A 13,781-nucleotide genomic window follows, 5' to 3' on the forward strand; every position below is an offset into this window, starting at 1 on the left:
TCCTGCACTTCTATCAGGAGGAAAGTGGCACTCCGCCGAGCACTCAGGACAGCTAGGAGCGCACACGCTCGATCTGCAAGAAATGCAGCACAAAAACACAATACTGGCAGGGCTGGGACCTCTGTTGAATGTCAACCCATCCCCCTGGCCTGCTACTACCATTAGTAAAGCTGTGGTGCCCCAGCCTCCCCCTCTTCCAACTGGTCAGCCCAAGTTTAAGGGAGGCGCACGTGATCCTCCTAGCCCACCAGGAGGTCTCCCTGGGTTTCCCGTGCACAATACTAGCCAAATAAGAGGCAGCCCCCTGTGTCCTTGCGGTGCAGTTACCACCTTTTAAAATGCTGCTTCGCCTCCGGGTGCATCTGGGCTCTTCAGGGCTTCCCTGACCACTACTTTACTTCCGGGAACAGCAGTGCTTCCTGGGGGGATCAATCTGCAGCGGACAGACCCTGATCCTTCCTTTTGGCCTGGGTCATGGCGGTGATCCTAATTTGGGATCGCGCTTATGGAGAAAAGGAAGGGCAAATCGCTCCTATGCGCTGAAGAGCAAGAAGAGTTGCAAGGGACAGGGGGCACACCACCAAGCCCCTCGAGACAGCAAAACGGGTCACAGGGTGGTAGGGCGTGAGCAAACAGGCCAGCACAAAGGGTTTCAGGAATTGGCAGTTCCTATTAGTGACCCAGCAGGTCACAGGTCATCACAACACCTGCAGTCCAAATGCGGTTTCTGGCAGCTCCCTCCAGCAGCATCCTGCATCCAGATCAGTAGTCCATTAGTGTCTCCCTAACATGGGGAAAACCCCCTGTACTTATACTCAGTTTTGCACAACTTTTACAAAAGGTAGATAAGAGGTTGCAACCAGTCCTAACTGGTTCTAGGAGTATCTCCTCTGTCCTCTAGCACAGGCTCCAGACATCAGTACGAGGTAAAAAAAAACTTTGTGTGAGGCCAGGGCATAGCCTTTACAAATGCAGGTGTTCCGCACCTTTGCTTCTCCAAGCCCATGAAAACCATTCAATATGCTGATGCATCTCAGTGACACCTCCACCCTCCCTGTGTACAGACTCTCAGGAAAAGTATGCATAAAGCCAAGCTGTTACCTTGCCCCAGACGTGGATAGGAGTCACGCTGCAAAACACCAGAAAAGCTCAGAGAAATGCCCACTTTCTAAATGTGGCATTTCTATAATGCTAATAAAAAAATCAACCTTCACCAGTAAGCAGCAATTGTCACTACCATTTCAACTATAACAAACATGCCTACGCTTCCCCTCATAGATTAGACAATACCATCCAGACATAAGGTAGGACATTTACAATGCAATCCTATGAGCAAGGCAGCACTCATAGGCGGTGAGAACCCAAATAGGCTGTTTGTCACTACCAGGACAGGCCACACAACCAGGCACATGTCCTGCCTTTTACAAACATTGCACTCTTCCCATAGCGCTAGCTAGGGCCTACCTTAGGAAGGACTTACATTTAATAAAAGGGGAGTTCCAGTCCAGTAAATTTAGAAGCCAGCCCCCTGTGGCATAAAATTGTACACACAGGCCATGTGCTAGCAGGCCTGAGACAGGTTTGAAAGGCTACTTCTTTAGGTGGCGCAAGCAGCGCTGCAGGCCCACTAATAGCATTTAACTTACAGGCCCTTGGTATAGGGATACCACGGTACAAGTGATTTACAGGTAAATTAAATGTGCCAATTAGGTTTATGCCAATCTTACCAACTTTAGAGGGGAGAGCACACACACTTTAGCACTGATCAGCAGTGATAAAGTGCTCAGAGTCCTAGAGTCAGCAACAATAGGAGGAAAGGAGGCAAAACGTTTGGGGTGACCCTGTAAAAAGGGCCAGATCCAACACCCAATTATTCAGAACTCCAATTATGAATATCCCAGACCCACTGCAGATCATCAGATTAATTAGGAAAATTACTTGTGCCCCAGAGATGATAACGACTGGGCCTAAGCAAAAATGGGAGACCGTAAACTTGTGATCCCGGTGAGGCTTCAGCGTATTCTGTTTAAATACTTCTATAGCATCTATTTCACATTGGCATGACTATACAAAATATGGAAAAGCTCCAATTCAATGTGCACATTCTAAAGATGCTATTTAGGTCACCTTTCATATATGATTTGGGAATGCCACTGATAGCTGTGTACTGGGCTAGCATACATGAAATACTGGACCGGTTGGTAGGGCTGAATATCTCAGCTGAGCATTAGATGGCACGACTGGGCATTATGAGCGGCTAACATGGAAACTAATGCAAACAAGCACAAATGAGGGATGGAATGTGGAACAAATCAAACATTCATCCCCAGTCACAGATCCGAGTTTAATCGTTCAATTATTTTGCTCACCCCGCCACCCTAGTTTGGACCCAGCCAAATCCAAACCAGTCTTGACCCTGTTCCCAATGGTAACAGTTCAGCCCAAACTGCAAGGCAGGGTCCTCCCTGGACTGGAAACAAGCATCCTGGGACTAGTTTCGGGATATCACCCCTCATCAGTCAGGATAGCTTGAATGAATTGGCATAGTGAGCCCAGGACCCATGTCTGGGCATATCCGGGACATTTAGGGCGAAAAAGCATGCAAACACAAACGATGGATGGAATGCAGAACAAATCAAACATTCACCCTCAGGCACTACTGGGCATTATGAGTGGCTAAAATGGAAACTAAAGCAAACAAGCACAAATGAGGAACGAAATGTGGAAGAAATCAAACATTCACCCAGAGTCACAGATCTGGGTTTAATCCCTTAATTATTTTGCTCACCACGCCAACCTAGTTTGGACCCAGCCATATGCAAATTAGTCTTGACCCTGGTCCCCATAGGAACAGTCCAGCCCAAACTGACAGACCAGGTCCTCCCTGGACCAGAAAAAAGCATCCCTGGACTGGTTTTTATTAGTCAGGTTAGCTTGAATCCAGAGAGCCCGGGATCCACGTCTGGGCATACCCGCCACACTTAGAGCAACAAAAGCAAAAAAACACAAATGATGGACAGAATGTGAAACAGTCACAGATCTGGGTTTAATCCATCAATTCTTTTGCTCACCAGGCCAGCCCAGTTTGGAACCAGCCATGATGAAAGATGGAAACTACGCAGGGAAGAAACTGGTTGCATTAGGCCTTTTGGTTGCTAAATAGGAGTGCCAGAGGATGGAGGGTATGGCATGCCCCCTCAGTAGGGGATTTCAACTTTTGTAATGGACAGTTGGGTTGCGGTAGAGGAGAGGGTGAACTTGGGGAGGGGCTGCCCACGCAAATATGTAAAATGATGGAATCAATGATGACAGGAGTCTATATGAGTACTGGACTACGATGTCCATTGATGGTGGGTGGATTGACGATGGTTGACAATGGCTTACCTTCGTTTTATGAAATTTCTAAGCTATCTTTCAGTCATGACAAAAACAAGTTTGGGTAAGAGTTGCATTGTTTCTGTATCATTCTGCAGTTCTAAATGTACATGTATTAATGAAAACGAGATACAACGTTTTTTTTTTTTTTAAACAATGTTTATAAGGTGTTGGTCTCGTTTTCCAGAACTTTGCTGAATATTTTGAGGCATTGCAGAATGTTGAATTATAAATGATATAAATGTGGAATGTAGATGCCAATGAAACAATTAAAGGTGACTTATCTCACACTCGTGTTGTAAGCATGGCTCAAAGGTTGAATGCCATTGTGCCCATCTCGGAAAAGGTCTGTGGTGTATTTGTTTGTAGAAGGAATATTTTCAGAAGCAAATGCATATCTAACATCTAGGCCTGGGTGAAAATGTAATTACACTAAAGTAATTGAAGCAATTTTGGTGATATAATGTTACTCTTGTGACACAAAATTACTCAGAATTACATTATTGTTCCTATTTGCATAATTTGGGGGCAAAGATGCCAGGAGTGGAGTGCGAGCAGCTGCTGGTTTTACTGCTGTTTAAGTTCTATGGCATTGAGAGCTATTACCTTATAGAACAATTCCTCCTCAAGTTCATTTTGGATGCGAGCAGGCATTTTCCACTGCAAAAATCACATTCAGTTAACAATTAGGATCCTCCTGTAATTTAGTGTAATTTTGCATAATTTTACTGTAACTTTGCTTAATTATGCGTACTGGTAACCTCTTGATTTAAAATAACGAGTCATATGAAGTCTTTAAGAGGGTAATCACATTAAGGTGAAAAGAAAATTGGCCACAATTGTAGTGTATTAACTTACTTCAAGTCCTCAAACCATATAGGACAGAGTCACAGTGCCTGGATGATGTTATTAGTGATGTCCTCATGCCGATGTTTGCCATGCCATGAGCAATGTAATTTGTGAGGTTATGAGCAGTGCATGGTGGGGGTGTAAGCTCTAGTTTTCTCAGTAAAGTATTAGTTTTATCGTTTCAGAGATTAGTTTCTATATTATTTCATCATAATCAAACTTGAGCATATAGCCAACCCATCTCAGGTTATATATAGCCACAGCCCCCACTGCACATAGCCTTTGGCTGTGTCCAAGGTGGTTTGCAGATTTTTTGACGTGTTTATTTTGCTGAAAAACATTTTGCCACCGACTATGCAGTGCCTAATTAAACAGCGCTGCTGTTGGAGGTGGCGAAAAGACCGCGGGCAGAGTGCAGAGGGAAGTGGGAGAACATGGTGGCACCCCCTATAAAACAAGAGAAAAAACACAAAAATGGCTATACCCCAACAGCAAACACCAGCATCAAAAGTGTGTGTGTGTTTGCCCCATGATGAAAATGTCCACAGTGAGCACGGTCTGAGCTGAAAACTTCTGGTTTGTTTTTTTGCTCTGCTGTATTGAGGAGATTTTGAGAACTCTCCGGAGTGCCTGTGTCAACTTAGTTTGAGGATTCATAAGTATAAGAAATTAATTTTTTGAATTGGTAATAATTTTGGCACTGTTTGATGAATCTTCAGAAGGCTTTAAAAAGAAAAGGTTGATCCACCTCAGCTCCTTCCTGGAAAGGTTTGTGGTGATGAGTCAAACAGAGGCTATGAAAACGGGAGGGTCCCAAAATGTCCTTCTCATTGCAGTTTCCCATAGTAACTTTAGAAATAGCTACTGCCAAAATGGCTAGATGCAAATAAACTAAACTTGGCAGAAAGATAGATCTTTGCCCAGTGTATGTGCTTTTTGTGATTTGACGAAAAACCGTTCAGTAGTTTTTAGTAATGTAGGTTAAAAAATTCAATAGATATTTCAGGCCGCAGTAGAACTGTTGAGCCAGCAGATCAAAAGATAATATTTGATTGGCTGCCTCACATCAATAAAGACATTTTGCAGACAATTTAGAACCCTGCGACTCAGTCCCTGTGTTATGAAATAAAATAGCGATAACATATTTGGGGTAGAGTAGGGATTTCCTTAGCTTCTGGACCGTAGGCCTTAAGAGGTGGTCCAAGAGGGCCCCTTCACTCAGAGCCAAAAACAAATCAAATATTTTTTGTGGTAATGCTGCATTACTGCGAAGAAAAATGAAAAATAAAAAGGGCAGGACACCGTTTTTTTAGTAAAAACCAGGGTGTGGAGGGGTCCAGGGGGTCGCTGCTTGTTAATATTTAAAGAGCAGATGGGAATGGGCTTCTGTGGTGCCCCTTCTCTGAAGTGTGAAATGCCCCTGGGGGACCCGATCCCCAGAAGCTGGAAGCCCTTTGATGTGGGAGGCCCACTGACGTGCACCCCCCATACTGTGGTTTGCTTTCCTGCTCTCTGTCACCTAGAGAGTGAGATGCACACTGCATACACATTTCTTGCATGCATGGAGCAGGCAGGGAGAAGGAATATGCTGGCTCCTGTGCAAGCACTGAGTTTGCTGACAGGTGAGGAGCTGGCTTGGGAGAACAGAATTGGGCTTCCATGCTGCCACTAATTTAAAAAAACAACTGATCTGGATGCCCCAGATGGGACACGGGCACCCAAATCTGAAAATTAAGAGGTGAGGCAGTGTTGGAGCAGACTCCACATACTCCAGAAAATAATAGGCTGAGAGTGCCCTGGGTGAGTCTGGGGCACCAGAAAAAAATGGAAAAAAGTTAGTCACAGCCTTACCTCTTCTGTATTGAAGTGGCTAGGCCACTCGCTTATTATTCACTCCGTCCTCTCAGGAATGCCCCATAATTCCCTGAGTGGTCCTGGTTTTTACATATTGTAGTTGTCATTGTGCCCGAAGGAGGGTTGGGGCCACCACAACAATTTTTTTTAATGGTTTGGGGTCTACAAGGAGCACAAACAGCTCTGAGGAAAGTTTAAAAAACTGTGAGTCTTTTGGGTCATTCTATGTATGACTGCCAAAAGACCTTACCATCATTTTGAAAGCACTCACTGCTGGAGCTGTATGCTCTTCAACTGGAGTGCAGAGAAGCGGAAACAAGGGAAGATGTTTGGTGACAGAGACAGAAATATGTTTTCCCTGAAGTAATACAAAGGGCCGCTTGCATTAGTTCACATGACAACACTGAACTTAGCCCTGAAGATTACCTCTTAAAAAGACATCCCCACTATTGCAGAGGTTGAAATGCATTGGCGATTGAAAGGTTGAGAGAAGGGGAGAAACCTATTCTTTTAACCAAAAGGAAGCTAGCATAAGCTGTGGGAAGGCAAGAATTCAAATACCTTTTGGAATTTTGACTTTTCTTTGATTTGTTTCCCCTACTCTGAGCTAAGACATTATCCCCTTCGCTGCCAGGCTTTTTCCACCTTCTGTGTCAAGCCTTTTCTTGGCTATTTGGGGTAGTTCATGTTTAGGCCCTTATAACTTTTTGTCTACATAAGCTATCCATGCCAAATGTGCATCCTATTTTTCCAACAGTCTGTGGATTCTAAAGGTACCAAGAGTTTGTGAATTACTCAGGAGGAGACCATGAAATTACCTGCAATACAACTAAAATTAGTTTTTTGGGAAAAAATGGGAAATAGGTGCTGCAGAAGAGAGCATGTGTTTTTCCCTGAAAATGGCATCAACAAAAGGTTTGCAGTGCTAAAATCACAATCTTCCCAGCTTTCAGGAACAGGCAGACTTGAATCAGAAAACCAAATTTGTAACACAGTTTTGGCATTTTACTGGGGCATACCCAATTGTTGCTATTTTCTGTGCTTTCAGATTCCTTCCAATAAGTGACAGAAATAGGTGTGAAACCTATGGTGGTTCCTGGATAGATCATAATTTCTGAAACGTAGACAAAATTCTGAATTCAGCAAGGGGTTATTTGTGTAGATCTTTCAAAGTGTTTCTATAGAGAGTAACAGTTGAAATAAAAAACATATTGAAATTGAGTTGAAACAGACAGCCATTACTGTCTACATTTTCTTCTGTAACTTTTTCCAGTTATGGCAGACTTTTGAAAGCAATATACCATTACGTCTGCTGGACTCTTCTGGCTGTGGGATATATATGGGTTGTAGGTTCATCTAGAACCCAAGGTATCCAGAGCTAATAAATGAGCTGCACCTTGCAATGGGGTTTCATTGTATACCGGGTATACAGCAATTAATTTGGTAAAATATACAGAGTGAAAAATAGGAAACCTGTGTATTTCTGAAATGGGCACAAGATATTGAGTCCAGAAGCAGTGGTTATTTGCACATCTCTGAATTTGGGAGTCCCCATACTAGCATGGGAATTACAGGGCATTTCTCAAAATGACTTCTTATATACTGTCTTACATTTGGAAGGCAAAAATGTAAGAAAGACAATAACACTTGTTCTTCTATTCTGTATTCCCCCCAGTCTCCCAATAAATATGGTACCTCACTTGTGTGGGTAAGCGAAGTGCCCACGACAGCAAATGCCCCAAAACACAATGTGAACACATCAAAGTTTTCCAATGAAATTGGATATGTTTTATGCGAAGTGCTGAGCTCTGGATTTTGACCACTATCCACAGGGAAACTAGCAAACCTATACATTTTTGGAAAATAGACACCTAGGGAAACCCAGGATGGGGTGACTTGTGGGGCTCTCACTGGGTTGGTCACCTAGAAACCTTTACAAATCTCAAAATGTGGCTAAAAACACTTTTTCCTCAAATTTTGGTGCTGTAAAGTTCTGGAATCCGAGGGGAGCCACAAACGTCCTTCCATCCGACATTCCCCAAAGTTTCCCGATAAAATTGGCCTAGTGTCCATGACAGGAAATGCTCCAAAACACAACATGGACAGATTTCCAATGAACACAAACGTGTTTTTTGCAAAGTGCTTAGACAGATTTTGGCCTCTAACTCAGTTGGCATCTAGGCAAAGCTATAAAAATTTTTAAACTAGACACCTAGGGAAATCCAAGATGGGGTGGCTTTTGGGGCTCTCACTAGGTTCTGTTACCCAGAATCCTTTGGAAACCTCAACATTTGGCTAAAAAACACTTTTTCCTTACATTTCGGTGCTGCAAAGTTCTGGAATATGAGGGGAGCCACAAACTTCCTTCCACCCAGCATTTTCCCAAGTCTCCCGATAAAAGTGGTACCTCACTTGTGTGGGTAGGCCTAGGTTCCATGACAGGGAAGGGCCCAAAACGCAACATGGACACATCAAAATTATCTAATACAAAACTACCTGTTTTTGCAAAGGTGGCACCTGTGTTTTTAGTCCTGGGCTCAGCAGCCATCTTGGGAAACCTACCAAACCCAGACATTTCGGAAAACTAGACACCGGAGGGAGTCCAGGGAAGTGTGACATGCGTGGACCCACCAGTGTTTTCTAGCCCAGAATCCCGTGCAATCCTCCAATTTAGCTAAAAATGCACATGTTCTTCACATTTCTGTGTGGGATTACTGCACCAGCACACATTTGCTACCACCCAGCGTTCCCCTCAGTCTCCAATAAAAATGATACCCCACTAGTGTAGGTGGGCTAAGTGCCTGCAACAGGGAAGAGCCAAAAAGAGGTAGAAATTGAGGGGTAACCAAAGCGGGTCCAAAAGGGACACTTTTTTTCAAACGTTTTTAGGCTGACAAGTGGGGCAGATTTTATTACTGTATAGATGCAACAATGCTGGGTGGTATGCATTTTGAGGATTCCTGCTGAATCCAGAAGATTCCATCACAAAAATGTAGGGAAAATGTGTGATTTCAAGCAAAGTTGGAGGTTCGCAGGGCATTGTGGGTAAGGAAATGGTGTGGGGTGCATGTGAAGCACACCACCCTGGACTTATCCAGATGTTTTGTTTTCAGATGTGTCTAGGTCTGGTAGATTTTTCTATGTGGCAGCGTACCAAAGTCCAAAACATTGAGCCACTCACCATACCAAGTACGACCATATTGGGAGTTAGCCAAGCTCTCTTGGCCCATATGTAAAATCAAAACCCAAAAGAGTCAAATGTCCTCTTGCTGGCCATTAAGATGGCATGCTCTAAAGTGATTGAAAGACTGTTACCCCTTGGGGTGGGGGGCAAAACCATGCCCATAGTGGTTGGTAGCCCCCACCCCTCTAATTTAATTCCCTGACATCTAGTGGGCTTTCTGCCCACCCGGGGGCAGATCAGAGGTAACTACCCCATTTGCCCCCAGTGGGCAGAACAACTTTGTCCCCATTTATTTGGCGTGGGGGTATGGCCATACCCAAGCGTCTTTTAAAAAAAAAAAAATCCCTGGGGTCGAGTGGGCTTTCTGCCCCGTTGGGGACACATGGGCCTTACAAAAATATGCGATCAGACCCCAAAGGGGGCAGATATGGCAAAAATGAGTACCCCCCAAAGTGAACGACCTTGCCCTAGGGGCCGCACCTCCTAACAAAAAACACACAACAGTCTCTGGTGCCTAAGTGGATTTTGGCCCCCTTGAGGGCAGGTGGGCCTAATAAAAATAGGCAGATTTGCCCCTAAGGAGGGCAGAAATGGGCAACCATAATATCCCCCATGGAGAGCAACTCTTGCCCAAGGGGCCGCCCCTCAAAAAAAAAAAAAAACACACACACACAACAATTCCTGGTACCTACGTGTTTTCTGACCCCTTTGGGGGACGATGGACACAATAAAAATAGGTGACCATCAGTAATGTGGCCCCATGGGTAGTGACCTTTGCCCAAGGGGCCGCCCCTCCAAACAAAACACACCCACACATACAACAATCCCTGGTGCCTGAGTGGTTTGGGCCCTCCTTAGGGACAGATGGGCCTAATAGAAAATATATCTTCCCCCAAGGAGGGGTGAAATGGCCTAAAGTATAATTCTCCCATGGAGAGTGACCCTTGCCTAAGGAGCAGGTCCCCTTATGTCACATTAAAAAAAAAAAAACTCCCTGGTGTCTAGTGGGCATTCCTGCTGCACAATTGCTATGCGATCATGCAGCAGGAATGCTCAGAGAAACACCAATGGAAAGGAAATGCCTTTCCCTTCCTCCGATGCCTCTCTGATATCACCAGGGGGGTCGGGGATGGCAGTTGAAGCATTTCCCTGCCATCCCTGCCGGTGTGGGGGTGGGCAGCCCACAGGGGGAGCACTAGTGCTCCCCCCATGGGTCAGTCCCTGGACATAACGGTTACGTCTTTGGCACAGCAGTGCTGCAACCGAGGACGTAACCGTTACATCCATGGCACAGAAGGGGTTAATGAACTTTTGCTAACCCTGAAGTCATTATACATGGGTAATTATGTGATGTATTTCCCTGGACATTTCTAGCCAAAAAAAATCTCTCACATATGTTTATTTAATCTGTTGATGTATGTAAATGTTCTGCATGTAGGCAATGTGAATTGTGAATGTATTGTCTTAACCTGTTTTTGCCATTGTGACCTGTTTTTCTTACCACTGTCTGTGTGTATATATATATATACCGTGATCAAGACCGAGAAGGTCGAGACGCATTGGTGTTAGTTGGTGGGGTTGTTTTTTCGTTAAATAAAATAGGATCAATAACAATTCTGTGAGTGCGGCATCTTTAACTTAAATGTTAAGCTGGCAATTGATTCATGGGAACAGGTCCTTCCCCGATGCCTGCACCGACGAGTAGAGCGCACCTTTCTTTGTGGATCTGTTGGAGCTTAATTAATATATATATATTAGTTATAGTTAGGACCTAGTTTCTATATAGGAAAAGCTTTTTTGAGTTGCCTATATCTCTGGTTCTCTTGTGCCGGTAAACGAATCTTCAAAAACTTTTTTCAAAAACCTTTTATGCTCATTTCAGCTGCTGTATGGAAAGGTTCAGGGTGAACCATAAAGCGGAAGCTGAGAAAATGTGAGGTTCCAAAAACGGGTTTTCCCCATTCATTTTTCCGTAGGGATTTTGAATACCAATAGCGCCCAAACTACAGGAAAGAATTACACCAAATTTGACAGAAAGGTAACTCTTGTTCCAGAAAGGGGCCTTTTTGTTATTTGGTGTAAATCCATTCAGTAGTTTTAGAGAAATAAAAGAAAATCCAAATTTGTACATATAGGGACGCAAAGGCTTTGCAAACCCTCCTGATCACGTGCTGATATTTGATTGGCTGTCAACCCTCCAACAAGGAAGTGTTAGCAGTCATGTTGTGACAGCTTCAGCTGAGTCCCAGAAAAAAGTGTATAAAAAAGGAAAAGGGGCCATGGTAGAGTCACCCTGACCCCTTAGCTCTGGTTCTGGGGTCCCCCCAGAGCTAAAAAGAATTGTTTTTTTAAAGTGTTCACTGCCATTTGAGGCAGATCTGTGGATTGGTGAATTTTGTTTTAAAAAAAGCATGGGCTCCCACGCTTGCTAAATCTGAGGCCTCAGGGTGGGCTAAGTCCCAGGGGAATTCCCCTTTTAATGCAGGTGCCTGTTAGCCTCCCTAGCTGTCCCGGGGACACCACCTCCCTGGGGGCAAAAAAATGCTGTGTGTGGTGGGCCACCTGGCCCCTACAGCCCCAGGGACCGCCACCTCCCTGGGACTTCATAGTAATTTGATGCATGGGGGGGTGCACAGCCCCCCCCCCCCACAGCCCTGGGACTGCCCCCTACCTGGTATGTTAAAGAATTGTAACAGGGGGCTGCGTACCCCCCCCCACACAGACCCAGGGACAACCACCTTTCCGCAGCTTAAATCCAATTGAATGCGGGGGCCCTCACCATGCACTGCTAATTACTGCACAAATTACAGCAATCATGACATCTTTGATAATGTCACTGTAACATCTGCAGTAAAATTATTGATCATATAACTGTGCATGGTAGGGCAGCGAATAATAGATACCTCAGGGCCCGAGTATAGTTACTTGAGAGAACTCTAACTATAACTGGTGAATTTCCATGGTTTAGTACATTTAAATGTGAGCCTAACTATAACATCCCTGTAAACTTTTTTTTTTTCAGTGAATGTCTGTGGTTTTTTAATTGAAGTAAAATTGGGATTGGCTAGTGCCAAAGAGATGGAAATCTCTTAATCTCTTAGTATTGCTTTTTGCTAAAGAACATAATGACCTATATTAACCTAATAACGCCTATAGCCAACATGTCACATCCTGTTAGTCTGAAGTGATGGACAGCTAAAGCAAATGCCCATTATATCTTTGATAAATTAAACATAAAAAGGTAGAAGTAATATGTCAACAAGATTGATCTATTTACATAGAGATGTATTTGCATCGTAAAAACATTTAGTTTCTTTTAAATCAAATTTGATCGATTTTACGTGCACTAGTGTGCAATTCTGTTACTCAGTACAGTCCAGTGGAGTAGCTATTGATAGTGTAGATGGTGCAATGTAACCACGGCCCAGAAGTGTGAGTGGACTACTGTATCTCTTTAATGACTGTCTTTTAATAGCTAATTCTGGGATGAAAGGCCATTGTTGTTTGTTTCCATTGGGGTACAGGTACGCTTTTCCGTGGTTTTTGCTTCTACATTTATTTATACATTTTGGTATTTCCTGGTTCTTTAACACATCAGCACCATTTGTGCTTTAAAAAAATATATATATCTTATTAAATACAGAAATATCTTTTTATCCTGCAGGTTTATGGTTAAACTAAACCGAAATAGCCTAGTTCTTCAGAAGTCAGGGTCTCATGAAGACGTCAGTTATGACAAGGCACAGAGCCTGACACTGGGCATCAGGTGAGTTTGTGAGATTGTATGAACCCCATTACAGTAATGCTTACTAAAGTTGTCTTTGGCATGAAGTTAAAGCCTGTTTTTAAAATGATGAAAATGTAAACTGTTTTCTCTATATTGCTGCAGTTTTTATCAGTGCCTTCAGTAAGGTGTGTGTAAATAGAAGATTACTTGATTAAAAATTGTCCAGCATTTTATGGCCGAATGAAGATTAAAAAATAAATGAAATATGTAAGGGGTACATCCACCACAATGCTGAGGGGCCTTACTGAATGTAGCCTAACTGAATGCACAGATTTGAAGTGTGAGGAAGCTCTGGCCCACACAATGGCCCACATTTTCTTTTGTTTCCGATTAATCTTTTTTGGGAGCAACAGAGAAAAATGGGAAAATAAATTCTGTAAATCGAAGGCATTAACAGTATAACCTATTTGGTCACACATTAAATCTCAGAGGCAGAGAGTAAAGTTAAGATATGTATTACAAATTTAGGGCCACACGTATGTAAATCAGTCTCAAAAACAAGCTGTATATGTACAGAATTGCGAAAAATTAAGTAAAGCTTTGAATCAGATTAAACCAATCTAGCATAAGGCATACAAGGATCTCAGTCACACAGACAATGAGGAAAAATATCTGATGAGCTGTGTACAAGTCACAGTCTTCTTGTCTAACCATTTGAGAGGAGCTAGAGAAAAAAACTCTAAATAATTGTTAGGTGTGAGCATAACATACACCTCAGTAGAAATTCTGCAA

At 43.4% G+C, this 13,781-nt stretch overlaps 1 protein-coding gene across 1 annotated transcript in view; it reads left to right on the plus strand.

Annotated features, from left to right (window-relative positions):
- RGS18 (regulator of G protein signaling 18) overlaps positions 1-13,781 on the plus strand; it is a 238,137-nt gene that overhangs the window by 84,501 nt on the left and 139,855 nt on the right. Inside the window, exon 2 of the mRNA XM_069231093.1 lies at positions 12,927-13,028. Within this exon, the coding sequence (XP_069087194.1) occupies positions 12,927-13,028 (102 nt within the window). The remainder of the gene's footprint in view (positions 1-12,926; positions 13,029-13,781) is intronic.

This window comes from Pleurodeles waltl, chromosome 4_2 (genome assembly GCF_031143425.1).
Source record: "Pleurodeles waltl isolate 20211129_DDA chromosome 4_2, aPleWal1.hap1.20221129, whole genome shotgun sequence".
NCBI classification, from domain to species: Eukaryota; Metazoa; Chordata; class Amphibia; order Caudata; family Salamandridae; genus Pleurodeles; species Pleurodeles waltl.